General features: G+C 35.2%; 1 protein-coding gene across 2 annotated transcripts in view; it reads right to left on the bottom strand.

The window, feature by feature from the left end:
* tpm4a (tropomyosin 4a) overlaps positions 1 to 16,581 on the bottom strand; it is a 38,602-nt gene that overhangs the window by 11,461 nt on the left and 10,560 nt on the right. For both annotated transcript variants that reach the window (XM_055216787.2, XM_055216786.2), the window contains exons 2-3: positions 3,409 to 3,615; positions 2,105 to 2,230 (exon numbers count right to left, since the gene is read on the bottom strand). In XM_055216787.2, coding sequence (XP_055072762.2) covers positions 2,105 to 2,230; positions 3,409 to 3,522 — 240 coding nt within the window. In that variant the 5' untranslated portion in view covers positions 3,523 to 3,615. The remainder of the gene's footprint in view (positions 1 to 2,104; positions 2,231 to 3,408; positions 3,616 to 16,581) is intronic.

The following is a 16,581-nucleotide window of genomic DNA, read 5'->3' as shown; positions in this document are numbered from 1 at the left end:
AGTTAGCTCGGTGTGACGTCACAGTGGGCGGGGCGCGCCGGAATCCTCTTCATTTTTGGCCCCTTTTGTCCTAAATCCATTTTTTGTCTAAGACCATATTTATTTATTACCATATATCAAACTAATAAGATTAGCATTAGCTAGCATGAACTAACAATAAACAATACTTCTACAGCATTTATTAATCTTAGTACATGTTAATTTCAGCATTTACATTTTTTTTATTAAAATTTGTTAACAGTAGTTCATGCACAATGAACTAACATGAATAATTGTATTGGGGTTAACTAACATTAGCATTAGCATTCATATTAGCTAAGGCATTTATTAATGTTAACAAATACAACCTTATTGTAAAGTATTGACATTACAGATTACCGTTTTTTGCTGTTTTTTCTATTTTGTCATTCATTTTTAATAGCATAGATAGTTAGTAATCAAACTATTTAGACCAAATTTCAGTTTTTACAGCATTTTTATTTCTATTAGTGAGACGCCGTGACGTACAAGCCTCACATTTAAATAGTCCTGACTCCTGATGTTACACAATATTTCTGATGTGCTTATTTCCGTCAAAGTTTGCTTTAGTCGAGGCAGGAATCTAAAAGCATTGATTTCATTAGTCACAGGAGTATGGCCCTTTCTGTTTTCTTTTCCTACATTCTTGAAATTCCTGGCCTGCTACATGGCAACCGAAGCCCCGGTCTCCCCTGCCGTTCTTCCAACTGATCAGTAACAGACGTTCGAAATCCCTCGTTCATCTTAAAGTCTCGCTCGCATGGAAGTGCACCATTTATTTCCCTTCTTTTTGAATTGAGATCAATAATTCGCTTACAGTCTCTAATGCATAACATATGGTTCGTCCGAAGCAAAGTTTTTAGGGAAAGGCTCCAAGTAACCCAAACTAGTTTGATCCCGGTTTCATGCCTCTCAGTTTAGCACAGAGAAAACTGAATCATTTTACAAATAATTAATTTATTCAGAAGAATTGTGTTGATGTGACATTAAGTTTTGTATTCAAAATATGTACCCCTCACTGAGGCAGTACCCTTTAAAAGGACCTAATAAGACCATTAAGTACAGATATGTATACATTTGGAACCAATTTGTGGTACTAATATGAACTTTGTATAGGTGCAAAGTTGTACTTTTCGAAAGGGTAGACAGCTGGGGTACATAATTTGACCATTGTTATAGTGGATGACAAAGAAGGATGATTGAAAATCCTTAAATGAACATGACGCAAAACTATGTTTCGCAATATCAGAGGGAACCTTACCCTTCCCAAGTGGATCTGGAATCATTTGGGATTTACATACAACCTATTCGCCCCTCCTTAGCTTCCTTCTCAAACTATGCGCTCATTTCCTTTGAGGTCACAATAGGAGAAACCCGAGCTTATCAATGCAATGGACAGGATGTACCAGTTCAGACCCGTGCAGGTGTGATCACAGCAAATTCACATCCGGAAGCACAGATTCTCCGGGCCGAACACGTTCCGACAGGTGGTGGCCATGAAGTCTACCTGATGACTTTGATTCATATCAGCTTAAAATGATGTCATTTGCAATTGTACACCTTAATACTGAACTGTAGAAGTTTGATATACGGCTTCTCTTGTGTTGACATGTTTTATTGATGTATTTATTGCCATCGCGACACTTAAAATTATGTCATAAACCTGGTATGGGGCCAACATGCATATGTATATAAATATATGCATGTGTATACACATTATATGTGACCCTGCCTGCATGTTTCTACATAAAACATTAAAATGTTTCTACATAATTGACTGAGTAAGGTCACATCAAAGACTGAGACTTTGAGACTTTAGTCTGGATTTCACAGACAGGGTCACAAATACACACACATGCATATTTATACATAAAAGAAGGGTGGTGGGAGGTAATGGACTCATTTCCAAACATTGTGGTGGGAGTCCTAACATCGGGGTGGGGCCCTAAATGCCTGTGAGACCAACAGGAAGCGATTGGAAGTACAAGCGTCATAACAAAGGCCTCGTACCCTGAGCTAGAAGAATCTGTCATGGTTCAGTCTGATGACCCTTTTATTGAACTCTAGATAGGAATGCGTCACTTACGTCAGCGGCTTTCTTTTCGGACATTTCCAGTTTCTCCTGGGCGTCTTTTAGGGCCTCGGAGTATTTGTCCAGTTCATCTTCGGTCTGTTTGAGTTTCTTCTGAAGGCTCATCAGCTCATCCTCCAGCTTTGTGAGAGAAAGTAAATGTTTACATTTAAAAAAAAATGGTACAACAACTTTTATGCTCTCTTTAGGTACAAAGATGCACTTTTTGACCCGCATTATAATTTAGCATTGTGATTTGATATTTCTTATAGCATAACATATTGGTCAAATTTAGATGTATTGTATAGCTATATAATGTTATATTATTTCGTACTCTTTAATGTGGACATGAGATAAGTAGGTTTAATTTTAGTTGGTGGTGACTGTTGACTTCACAAACACTTTGCTAATCTGTTGCTATCAGTTTGGCTGTGCTCTCATTTTCAAGAAGGGGTCTGGGTTTATCTGCTGGTATGCCAGATAGCTCCACTTATCTTTTCCATTTATAACCTTTGGTGCCTTTTAAATGGTGGGACAAATATTAATGGACTCACTTGTCGTGATATTCACTTAGTGAGGAATGCATCTGTTGGCAGTTAGCAAACATTTAACATTAACAGCTCAATGTTTTCCAGACTTTCTGTGATTTTCTTTAGACCCAGACGGCAGGCGACTTCGAGCCAGATCCGCACCGGAGCTGCTGACTTCGGTGGGGATCCGGCCTGGAGTCGTCTGCTGTCTGGCGCAGACACACACATTTTTTGCCCAATGAAAAATTTATCTTCTGGACATAAAATAATCTTTGTGTTGTATATAGGCCCCAAAACGTATTTGATATTTGGAAACTACTGTAGGGTATTTTGGAAACATCCCTGTCTCGAAATTTCGATTTTTATGATACTTCTTTCAGAGAAAGACATACTTAAATGACGAAAAGCCAAAATATTAAATACAACAGAAAAATAATTAATCCACTAATTGGTAAATGGGGTCAAAATGTCAATTTTCACAAAATTACAGGGGGTAAAAATGACTTTAAAATAATGGCAGCATCATTACTTTATGTTTACACAGAGATTAGTAGATCTATTTTGGGAATTAACGTTAGCAATCCTTGATGGATTACATTGTCAGAAAAATGGTCCCAAGCTGTCACTGAGGCAGAACCCTTTAAAAAGGTCCTAGTACCATTTAGGTACAGATATGCGTACCAGATATTTGGTACTAATGCAAACTCCTTAGATGCATAGGAAATACTTTTTGAAAGGGTATGACAGTTTAAAAATGTGGATTTCAAATCAATCTGATTTTTCACCAACCTGCTTGCATTTTTCCTCCGCCGCTTTCTGCTCCGTCTCGGCCTGCTCCGCCCGGTCGATGGCGTTCTCCTTGTCCAGCTTCAGCATCTGCATCTTCTTCTTGATGGCCTCCATGTTTGCAAGTCTTAAGTTCAAGGAAACTACGAACAAACTAGGTTCTCGGTCCTCGGCTGAAAGCGGAGTGAGAGGGATGGATGGGAGGCGAAGCTGGAGATGTAGGAGAGCAGAACAATGAAGCTGATGTTGCCTGAAACCAATAGCTGCCAGCGATGTTGGACCGCTCTACATAACCCGACCAAAGTCACTCCCTCCCCAAAACACACACATTCCCTTGCACTCCCCCACCCGTCTTCATATCTAACCACTTGTGAGAATGCACGGCCTGGTCCAAATTCAGTCTGAAGCACTTCTCCTTATTTGGTGTGGTGTGTTTTGTTTAAAAAAGAATGAATGAAGAGGTGAACAGACGGTTCTTAACCTCATAACTGAGCATAAGAGTATGGTTTACTGATTTCTAGAAACAACTAGTGATGGTTTGATTGATGTTTCAAACAACTTCTTTTCTTTGAATGTATCAAGAACTGTTACATTCGACTTTGTTGTTGAAAAGAAACTGGCATAAATATACAGTAGAAATAATTCCTCCTTATGTTTTTAAAAATCAAGATGAAGATGATTCAGTCATTTTTAGTGATTGCTAATACTTTGGGTAATATTTAATTCTTAAGTAGTAAACAAGTAAGCTTGCATGCACTTAGAGGACTTTGCTGTGAAAGACAGTCAAATTAGTTAAATACCAATGAAATGAGATTTGTGAAAATAAGGCATTTTTATTACTGACTATTAACCATTTCATTGCCATTAAGTGAAATTACTGAACCTAAACATAAGAGACTTAAAAAAAATGCTTATTTACAAGAAAAAATGTCAGACGCAGTTAGGGGCCGATCACACAGAACGTGTTTTAACCGAGGCGTTTTTTATATTGCAAGGCAACCGCCAAGGCTGCTGTCCTGTCAATCAAATATTAAAGCGTGAGCACTCTGGAAACTTCGGTTTGCTGTTAACTGTCATATTAGCAGAAACTTTAAAATGAGGGCACTTGATTGAGGGGTGCACAAACACACAGGAGACAGTGAGTGCAGTCTCTCGTTATTCCAAGACATTTATACTTCTGTCACCACAACAAAAGGCCCGCCTATCTCCGCATTCCACTTTTTTGCTCAGAGTTTCCTTTTTTTAACTTCAGGCATTCAGAGCACTTCTGCAAAAACACGAGGCGTTCAGCAAGCATAAACAGCGCGCTCACTGCCTATACAAAACAATTAAAATAAGGCACCTGCCACCACCAGAAACGCATTCTGTATGATCCACCCCATAGAGGGTTTTGCATCTAAGCGCTTCATATATTTTTATTAAGGCTTTATCATTGGTATTGTTCTTGTGATCGTTGTCATTTACCAAGATTTCGTTGTTTTAGTGTTATTTTCAATGTTTACAATGTGTTGTAGCACTTTTAGAAAGAAAGGCAAATTACAAACTAAAATGCATTATTATTATTATTATTATTAACAAGATTTTAATTAATGTACTATTACTAATTATGTATTATTATTATTATTATTATTATTATTATTAAAGGGGGGGTTCAATGGTATTTCAAGCATTCTGACTTATTAACACAGTTATAGAGTTGTTTCTTCATGCTAAAGTAGGCAAAGTGTCAAAAGAGCAGTTGGGCATGTTGCAGAGTATTTCTGTGCCGAATGCACTTCGCCAGGGTTCGTACAAGTTTCTGAAAGTTTTTTTCGATTACAGTTCCAACTGACGTTTCAGGGGTCTCAGCGCGCAAGTGCACGACGTCGTCACTCACTGTAAACAATGATGAGCCATTTGACATGTCACAAAAAAGGATATATCCCTCTGGGGCAGAAAAGAGAACAAAGAAGAGGACCGAGGATGAGAAAAAAAGAGCAAGATAAAGGTATGTTTGCATGATTATATACAGTATGTTTAATTTGTGTTAGTGGTGTGACAGATCGACGTTAATCCGTGACCGTGATCGACCCACGGTTCGGCTCGCATGCGCTTAAATAGTGAAAGTTTATCATTTGCACGTGTTTCAAAGGCTTGCAAAAGTTAACATTTCAAGTGATTTTAAACAATTTATCCCGCAAAAAGGCGCTAAAGTGAGCAGTATTCTAATCTGCATGCCCATGCGGTTTAAATTGTCCAGCCCAGCTCAGCTCCCTTCAGAGATCAGAACACTAACACTTGATGTTTAAACTTTAGAGAGAGTTACGCTATTTTGTGTCATACTGTAGTACATTAACATATATTTGAGGAATAGAGCACTGAAAACAACATAACGTTTTTATGCTCCGCCGTCTGTATTTCCGTCTGTGTGAGCGCGCCGCGTATAAGTGCACTTAGTAGGGCACACATGGAGAGACGAACATAAAATCTTTCTGTTCTTGACAGGGCAAATACAAACAAAATGATCTCCACAGTACCCTTTTCCAATAAAAACATTTGTTTATGTCTTTGGACGGTTTATGTATAGATTAGGCAGAAACCAGGTCCGTGCTTCTCTTAAAGAGACAGTTACCTTAATTAACCTACTTAAGTCTGTGTCATTAATGTTAATCAAACCTTCCAAGACAAAGAGAAAATCACTTCTGTAGCTCTAAAAAAAGAATAATTATATTTAATTCATACAATAAAGTGTTATGATTCATTTGATTTGATTTCTGTACCTAATGCTGATTTTAGCCCTTACTTAACATGCAACTTTATTCTTTTTATAAATGTTTGTAAGTAATTTCCTCATTTTTTATTAGTTTTTCCAACCCCTTATTCTGCTGATCCGAAAAATGATCAGATCTGTGCCTCAAAAACCATAATGTGATCCGAACCGTGAGTTTTGTGATCCATCACACCCCTAGCTAGCATTGCTGTATGTGTTGAAGTGAATGTTCCAACATCGGTAACGTTCCAGCTTCATAGGCAAAGCACATGCGCTCTCTGTCTAAGATCTTTGGTATGAGATGGTATTGGACTTTATGAGAATATATACCAATACCATGTTGGGTAGGGAGATTTCTGTGATGAAAATAGACTTCAATCTTATTTATATGGTGGGTAGTGATGTAACAGTGCTATCCTCATATTTATTTATTTATTGCTTGTTGTGTAAGTAATGAAAAATTAGCAAAATAAACTCATTCTGCTCGATCAACTATGCACTTATCCAATGCTATTTTTTTCAGGAACACTGTTGAAGTACTTTGGAGCACAACCAACTCTTCCCGCCCCTGATGTTTCATCAAGTGTCAGTGCCTCCACAGCTGATGATGCAGCAGATGAGGTTTTTCTTGTTGGCCAATTTTAACATTCCATAGCCTGTTAATATGACATGACACATTGAAGAATAAAGTATTTTATTTAAGTATAGATTATTTTCATTATTTAACCTCACTGTATTCATTTATAATGTAACATTAGAGCGTGACATTTGTGTCCGCGTGGTGGGAGGGGGGCCGCCAAACACATTCTGCTTAGGGCCCCCAAGAGGCTCAGGCCGGCACTGATTCAGCTGATCTCCGGGTCTGGCGCTAGCACTTTTAGCATAGCTTAGCACAATCTGTTGAATCTGCTTAGACCATTAGCATAAATCTCTCTCTACAGAAGAGTCAAGTTTTAAATAGGAAAAATATCAAAACTCTTTGGTTATTTATTTTTTAGCTAATGGTCTAATCAGATGGAAATGGATTATGCTAAGCTATGCTAAAAGTGCTAGCACCAGACCTGGAGATCGGCTGAATGGATTCCAAAACGGTAAAACACAAATGTTTAACTCTAGGGGAGCTGGAAAATTGGCATATTTTCTAAAAAGTGGAATGTTCTTTTAAAAGGTTAAAATAATGGCTTTATTTTAAAGCAAACGCTGCTTTTTATTCGATTCACCAAAAAGTTCAGTTAAAACTGATGTGAAGCAATTGCACATGCAGGATTTGGCACAGACAGCTAGAGGAACTATGCAGAATGTAGCACTATGTTTCGACTGGCTCTGCTAACTGCTTCTGGACACAAGCCCTCATGGGAAGCGTCCATATTTTTGGTGATCTACAACAAACTATTCAAAGTATAGTTGAATTGTCAGAGTTCAGTCCTCATTCTTTCACAAAGCCTCGTTTTACGTAGTTTTCATGAACACAGTTGCTTGAAATCCTAAGACTTCCTAAGTTCAACACCAAGCTGCCAAAACTATGAGACATGCTTAGTGTGCACCTCTCGCTGTCAAATCTGTCAAATGGATGACACACTCTTCAAAACACCTGGACGAACATTCTGACAACAGTGTCCAAAAAACACCTGTGCTCCAGACAAGCAACCGTCTGGTGATGACATCACACCACACCCTCCAGCCATACACAGATGTTTGGCACCTGTGTGCCCAATCAAACACTCCCCCTCTGCTGTTTACCCCCGGGCACTGGTTGTAGGAAAAGATGTAATGCACCTTGGCCGTCGTTCAAGACTACTTGTGACTGCTTATAGCTTTTGGGACTAGAGGAAGTATGAATGTGTGTCATGTTATTTGGCAACGTCCCGTAATGGAAGTTTAACGGGCAAACTTAGCACAATGTGTACTTTGTACATCTGACCACTGGAAAAACTTGATGGGAAAAACTTGCTTTTTTAACATTTTTCTGGCTATACTTTTAAACATCCTTTTTTAAACATTTATACAGGAGCAATGCTATATGCCTCCTAGACTATTGTACTATAGTAAGATTTTAACTGTAGTCTACTTTTGATTTAAGGTTTGTTTTTATTAACAAAAAGACAATGATTTTCGAAACAGCATGCCACAGATATGGGTAAAGCTTAATGTGCCTTGAACCCAGAACATTCCTTTCAGCTAACCAAGCTGTTGTTTATGGAATGCACTGTATGTTTGAGATCTGATTTTGTTAGAGTCTAGGATGGTGTAAAGTATGGTGACAAAACACATGCTAGAGGGAGTCAACCAAACGAATCAAAGGAGAAATAGTATGACCATCCCAAGGAGAGTCTGTTTTATCTGACTGTCTTTGTAAGTAAATGAGTTGTGTTGAGTAAGCAGTTACAATTAGTAAAAGCTAATAGTTTAACTACATTATTCAGTCATGTGACATTAGCTCATCATTTTTTCTAAATTATGTGGAAACCATTTTGCACACATACTTTGTATTATTTGTCATAAAGCTATCAGGACTGTTACAATAACTTTTTGAAATTCCTCATGTAAGGACTGGTAAAATTTTTTAAATTTTATGTTACTTCATTCTTTAAAAAATATTTATGTTTTCAGCTCAGTAATAAAATTTTGGGTGGAAAGTACCAAGTTTTTGTTGTCATTAAACAAAATTCATTAAATCAAAAGATTTATTTTTTAAGATTATTTTATTCAAAAAATTTATTTTTGTCATTAAATTACCAGTCCTCACCTGAGATTCATTCATTCAAAAGATTAATTTTTAAGATTATTTCAGTCAAAGATTAATTTCTGTCATAAATTACCAGTCCTCACCTGCAATTCATTCATTCAAAATATTCATTTTTAAGATTATTTCATTCAAAATATTCATTTCTGTCATTAAATTACCAGTCCTCACCTGCGATTCATTCATTCAAAAGATTCGTTTTTAAGATTATTTCATTCAAAAGATTCATTTCTGTCATTAAATTACCAGTCATCACCTGCGATTCATTCATTCAAAAGATTCATTTGTTAAGATGAATTATTTCTAAAGATTCATTTCTACCATTAAATTACCAGTTCTTAACTGAGATTCATTCATTCAAAAGATTCACTTTGGTATTTAATTATCAGTCCTCACCTGAGATTCAGTCATTCAAAAGATTCATTTGTTAAGATTAATTATTTCTAAAGATTAATTTTTACCATTAAATTACCAGTCCTTAACTGAGATTCATTCATTCAAAAGATTCACTTTGGTATTTAATTATCAGTCCTCACCTGAGATTCATCCATTAAAAAGATTCATTTGTTAAGATTAATTATTTCTAAAGATTCATTTTTACCATTAAATTACCAGTCCTTAACTGAGATTCATTCATTCAAAAGATTCACTTTGGTATTTAATTATTAGACTTCACCTGGAATTCATTTATTCAAAAGATTCATGTTTGATATTCATTACCATTCCTCAACCGAGATTCATTCATTCAAAAGATTCACTTTTGGTATTTAATTATCAGTCCTCATGTGAAATTCATTCATTTAAAAGATTCACTTTTGGTATTTAATTATCAGTCCTCAGCTGAGATTTGTTCATTCAAAAGATTCATTTTTTAAGATTAATTCTTTCAAAAGGTTCATTTTTGGCATTAATTTACTAGTCCTTAACTAATATTCAGTCATTCAAAAGATTCACTTTGGTATTTAATTATCAGTCCTCACCTGAGATTCATTCATTCAAAAGATTCACTTTTGGTATTTAATTATCAGTCCTTGCCTGAGATTCATTCATTCAAAAGATTCACTTTGGTATTTAATTATTAGTCCTCACCTGAGATTCATTCATTAAAAAGATTCACTTTTGGTATTTAATTATAAGTCCTCACCTGAGATTCATTCATTCATTCAAAAGATTCACTTTGGTATTTAATTATCAGCCCTCACCTGAGATTCATTCATTCAAAAGATTCATTTTTTAAGATTAATTCTTTCAAAAGGTTCATTTTTGGCATTAAATTACCAGTCCTTAACTCAGATTCAGTTATTCAAAAGATTCACTTTGGTGTTTAATTATTAGACTTCACCTGGGATTCATTTATTCAAAAGATTCATGTTTGATATTCATTACCATTCCTCAACCGAGATTCATTCATTTAAAAGATTCACTTTTGTTATTTAATTATCAGTCCTCATGTGAAATTCATTCATTTAAAAGATTCACTTTTGGTATTTAATTATCAGTCCTCACCTAAGATTCCTTAATTCAAAGGATTCACTATTAGTATTTAATTATCAGTCCTCACCTGAGATTTATTCATTCAAAAGATTCATTTTTTAAGATTAATTCTTTCAAAAGGTTCATTTTTGGCATTAATTTACCAGTCCTTAACTGAGATTCAGTCATTCAAAAGATTCACTTTGGTATTTAATTATTAGTCCTCACCTGAGATTCATTCATTCAAAAGATTCACTTTTGGTATTTAATTATCAGTCCTCATCTGAGATTCATTCATTCAAAAGATTCACTTTTGGTATTTAATTATCAGTCCTCACCTGAGATTCATTCATTCAAAAGATTCACTTTTGGTATTTAATTATCAGTCCTCAGGTGAAATTCATTCATTCAAAAGATTCACTTTTGGTATTTAATTATCAGTAGTCACCTAAGATTCATTCATTCAAAGGATTCACTTTTGGTATTTAATTATCAGTCCTTACCTGAGATTCATACATTCAAAAGATACATTTTATAAGATAAATTAATTCAAAAGATTATTTTTTTGGCATTAAATTACCAGTCCTTAACTAATATTCAGTCATTCAAAAGATTCACTTTGGTATTTAATTATCAGTCCTCACCTGAGATTCATTCATTCAAAAGATTCACTTTTGGTATTTAATTATCAGTCCTTGCCTGAGATTCATTCATTCAAAAGATTCACTTTGGTATTTAATTATTAGTCCTCACCTGAGATTCATTCATTAAAAAGATTCACTTTTGGTATTTAATTATAAGTCCTCACCTGAGATTCATTCATTCATTCAAAAGATTCACTTTGGTATTTAATTATCAGCCCTCACCTGAGATTCATTCATTCAAAAGATTCATTTTTTAAGATTAATTCTTTCAAAAGGTTAATTTTTGGCATTAAATTACCAGTCCTTAACTCAGATTCAGTTATTCAAAAGATTCACTTTGGTGTTTAATTATTAGACTTCACCTGGGATTCATTTATTCAAAAGATTCATGTTTGATATTCATTACCATTCCTCAACCGAGATTCATTCATTCAAAAGATTCACTTTTGTTATTTAATTATCAGTCCTCATGTGAAATTCATTCATTTAAAAGATTCACTTTTGGTATTTAATTATCAGTCCTCACCTAAGATTCCTTAATTCAAAGGATTCACTATTAGTATTTAATTATCAGTCCTCACCTGAGATTTATTCATTCAAAAGATTCATTTTTTAAGATTAATTCTTTCAAAAGGTTCATTTTTGGCATTAATTTACCAGTCCTAAACTGAGATTCAGTCATTCAAAAGATTCACTTTGGTATTTAATTATTAGTCCTCACCTGAGATTCATTCATTCAAAAGATTCACTTTTGGTATTTAATTATCAGTCCTCATCTGAGATTCATTCATTCAAAAGATTCACTTTTGGTATTTAATTATCAGTCCTCAGGTAAAATTCATCCATTCAAAAGATTCACTTTTGGTATTTAATTATCAGTCCTCACCTACGATTGATTCATTCAAAAGATTCACTTTTGGTATTTAATTATCAGTCCTCAGGTGAAATTCATTCATTCAAAAGATTCACTTTTGGTGTTTAATTGCCAGTCCTCACCTAAGATTCATTCATTCAAAAGATTCACTTTTGGTATTTAATTATCAGTCCTCACCTAAGATTCATTCATTTAAAAGATTCACTTTTGGTGTTTAATTACCAGTCCTCACCTAAGATTCATTCATGCAAAAGATTAATTTTTACCATTAAGTTACCAGTCTGACTCGATGTTAAATGCACTATTTAAAATATTTTTACATTGCCTTGCCACCAAGGCTTCAATAAAGTTTGCTGTGTTAGTAGCCTACATTCCACAACATACACTAAACACACAAAAACACAAACATCTGAACTCCCCCTCGCTGTGTATCAGTGAGTAACGTACATACTTTCATGAAGTGCAGAATGATCTGTACTGTGGAGAGCGCAGGCTCGCGCCTGAAGATAGGAGAGAGAGAGAAACACAGGCCCCGCCCACAGGAAACTGTGGCTACACTCAGCATGACCTTATATGGTAAAAATTCCCCAAACCGCTGCCCGGCTGCTCTGGGAATAACGGTTATGAGATAAAACTAGATTTAAAGAAACAGAAGCGCAGAAAATACACTCACAACTTTTTACTTTAAAAGTAGAAAAGAGAGATAATTAATCACACATGATAAATTACCGTAGCAGCATACTCATGTGCTATAGTAAACTACAAGAAACTAAAAAAAAAAAAAAACTATAGAAAACAGTATATATTTAGTAAAACAGTAATTACTGCACTTTGTTAATGTATACAAAGGTATTCTGTAGCATTAACTATAGTGAAGTGATAAACTATAGTAAATACTGTAATAGGAATGGTAAGCTTCAAAAACACTATCTAGGGATTTTACTACAGTTTACTATAGAAAATACTAGTATACTACAGTATACGTATTTTTTCATATGGGTATTTAAAGGGGACATTTTACCAGACGTTTTTAAGATGTCAAATAAATCTTTGATGTCCTCAGAGTACATATGTGAAGTTTTAGCTCAAAATACCATATATATAATTTATTATAGCATGTTAAAATTGCCGCTTTATAGGTGTGAGCAAAAATGTGCCGTTTTGGGTGTGTCATTTAACATGCAAATGAGCTGATCTCTGCACTAAATGGCAGTGCTATGGTTGGATAAGGGGCGGTATTATCCCCTTCTGACATCACAATGAGAGACAAATTTCAATTACCTATTTTTCACATGCTTGTAGAGAATGGTTTACCAAAACTAAGTTATGATATGTTTCACATTTTCTAGGTTGACAGAAGCACTGGGGACCCAATTATAAACGTGAAAAAAGTCAGATTATCATGATATGTCCCCTTTAAACTTGTACAAAAGTATTAAACTACTTTATTAAAAATAGTTCAGCCTGACAGAAACACTCAGTATGCAAGTTTATATGAGCAAAACACACATTCATTTATTCAGATAGATTTATTAAATACTTAAATGTTTTTTAACCATGTTTCACTGACAAACACTACGACGCCCCCTTGTGGTGTACAGAGAGATGTTGCAGAAAGAAGACTGACATGATCAAGTTAATTAAATAGGATGAATCTTATTCTATAATACAAATCATAATAAATCATAATAAAAGTGTGTAAAGACCTATAGTCCGAGATTAAAATGCATGTTTGAGCTGTGCTAACTGAAAATAACTTTTCCTGACTTCCCAGGTGAAAAAGAAGTATACTTCCATAGTGTACTTAAGGTGCTCTATTTTTGCACACTAATTTTGTACTTAATATACAAAAAAAAACATCTTTAGTACTTCTTAAGATAATCTTAAGATCTAAGTGTACTTATGTGTGCTAATCGGGAAAATGTATTTAAAAATGTATTTAGGTACCACTTTGTACACATCTTTGTATGAAAGTTGGGTTAATACAGGGATGTATGACTAAAAGCACATTTTAGTTCATATTCATGGTGTCTCAAAATAGCAAAAATAAGTGCACTATATAGATAATCTTAAAGGGATAGTTCACTTTAAAATGAAAAATCTGTCATCATTTACTCATCCTAATGTTGTTTTAAACCTGTATGAATTTCTTTTTTTCTGATGAACACAAAGGAGATATTAAAAAAAAAAAATTATAGTAAACACACAGCAGTAAGTGACCTTTGACTTCCATAGTAGGAAAAAAATATTTGGAAGTATTGTGATAAATGATAAAGTAAATATTTTGAGAAATGATGGTAAACACACAGTTTACGGTACCCATTAAATTCCATCATATTTTTTATTCCTACTATGTAAGTCAATGGTCACTTACTTCAGTGTGTTTACCATCATTTCTCAAAAAATCGTCTTTTTTGTTCATCAGAAAAAAGAAATTCATACAGGTTTAAAACAACATTAGGATGAGTAAACGATGACAGAATTTTCATTTTTGGGTGAACTATCCATTTAAGAAGTAAACATTTTTTTTTAGTAAAATTAGTGCTTAAAAATAGAGCACTTTAAAGGCGGGGTGCATGATCTCTGAAAACAAATGTTGACATTTGAAATCACCTAAACAAACACGCCCCTGCCCCAATAGAATCTGGATCTTCTTTTCATAGACCCACCCCACACATATGCAACCCAGGCAACGATGTTGGTTAGTAGACACGCACCTTGCTGATTGGCTACAGGTGTGTTTTGGTACTCGGCCCGACTCCCTTTTCCAAAGTGTTTTTTTTTTTTTTCAAAAATCATGCACCCCGCCTTTAAGTACTACTTTTTCACCAGGAATATTTTACAAATTATATAACTGCCATTGTTTTGTTTCAAGATTCAAGATTTTTGTCTAAGTCACATTTATAAAAGCTACTTGAATGTCATGCCTAATTCTGGCTTAATCTAATCTGAAATACTTTCAATATTTACTCAACCTCATCCTGGTCTGAACCCGTTTGATTTTTTTCTGTCACTGACTGACTTTTTTAAGTGGAACAATCAAAATTGTAGGCAAAATGTTAGTGACTTACAGTCTTAGGTTTCACAGATAAGGCTTAGCTAAAGCCTGGACCTTAGTTTAATTGAGATGTTTAAGCATCTTTTATAAACATGCCTTAGAAAAAAGGAACTTTAGTCTGCGAAACCAAAGGTTAAACTTTAAACGTTGCTTAAACCAACCGACTTTCTTAGTGGTCCATTTTGACACCAGTAAAGTTTTGTTTGTTAGTTTTTTATTTATTTAGGGTCCCAGTAACTCATTGGCTGTAATGTAATTCTCATAATAACCAGCAGGGGGAGTACTAACTCTAAATTTACAAAGCAACAATTGTAAGGCTTCCTGTTGATGCACTTTTGTCTCAGATTTCACAAAGCATGTTTTACTGGCTTACAAAATGTTTACAAGGGTAATTAAGTACTTAGTGTTAACCACGAATAAATATATGAATAAAAAATTAACAACTAAGGAAGAAATCTAAAGTGATCATATAAAACTAGCCCATTTACATTTATGCATTTGGCAGATGCTTTTATCCAAAGCGATTTACAGTGCATTCAATCTGTACATTTTTTCATCAGTATGTGTGTGTCTCCTGAGACTCGAACCAATGACCTTTGCGCTGCTAACCCAATGTGCAATGCTCTACCAATTGAGCTAACTCTTAAATCGGAAAAAAAATTTGCGCTCTCTAAACCCATACATTAGGTAGACGCCTCGAGCCCTATATACAGGACAGAGAGCTATATAACACAGTAGGACAGGGTCAGACGCTTAATGAAAATCAGACTATCATGACCAACACACCCCCTATATTTTGAGGACGGTGAGCGCCCAAACTGTGCGACATCGGAGAGCAGCTAATCCAGGGCCCCCCTCTCTAAATCCCTCTTCGGGGCGCGATGTTGTGAAAATACACAAAGCTGTGAAAACATCCTTATTGTGTTTCAGCGAGATTTGTTCACCGCCAAGAGACGTACGGCTTCAGAATATTCAAATAATAGAGAAATCAGAGTTCCCACCCTCGAAGGCAATTTTAAAACGGGCAACAAACCAGTAAAAACAAATCAAGTGGACGTGAACTCGGTGCGCTGTAATCAGATTGTGAAAGTGAATGAGGTTGAGTCAAGGTTTATAATGCGACAGTGGTAGGGAGTGAAGACTTTCTTTTGCAGTAAGGCCCTGTTGGGTGAATGCATTCTGTGTGTGCCAAGTACATGCGTTTTGTGGCATGCGTGCATTTCATGCATCATGGTCCATAAAGATGCATCATAGAGTTTAAACGTCGCACAGTTACTCATGAGATCCACACACCCAAATAGACTTGCAGAGACAGGCAAAGGAGTTCACTGAATGTCTGGTTTTGTGATCCAGGGTCACAAATATTAAGTAAAGATGGAACTGTACCCCATTCTCCCATATGCCAAATATTAATGGTGCACAAACCACCATAAAGTATCAAAACAGAATTGCGTGCCAATAACAGAAGTGTATGTTACGCCCATATGCAAGCTTTGCATTTATGTTAAAATTTCAAAGGCAACAACCCATCTTCTCGGGTCCAGTGAGAATCATGGCAAAAAAAGTATAAAGTATGAAGCATCTCTGTGCTTTCGCCATGAACATGTGGCATAACAGATGTGGCATAACAGATGT

Source organism: Misgurnus anguillicaudatus, chromosome 23 (assembly GCF_027580225.2).
Source record: "Misgurnus anguillicaudatus chromosome 23, ASM2758022v2, whole genome shotgun sequence".
NCBI lineage: Eukaryota > Metazoa > Chordata > Actinopteri > Cypriniformes > Cobitidae > Misgurnus > Misgurnus anguillicaudatus.
Note: the sequence above shows the minus strand (reverse complement) of the source record. Positions and strands in the feature narration are given on the sequence as shown.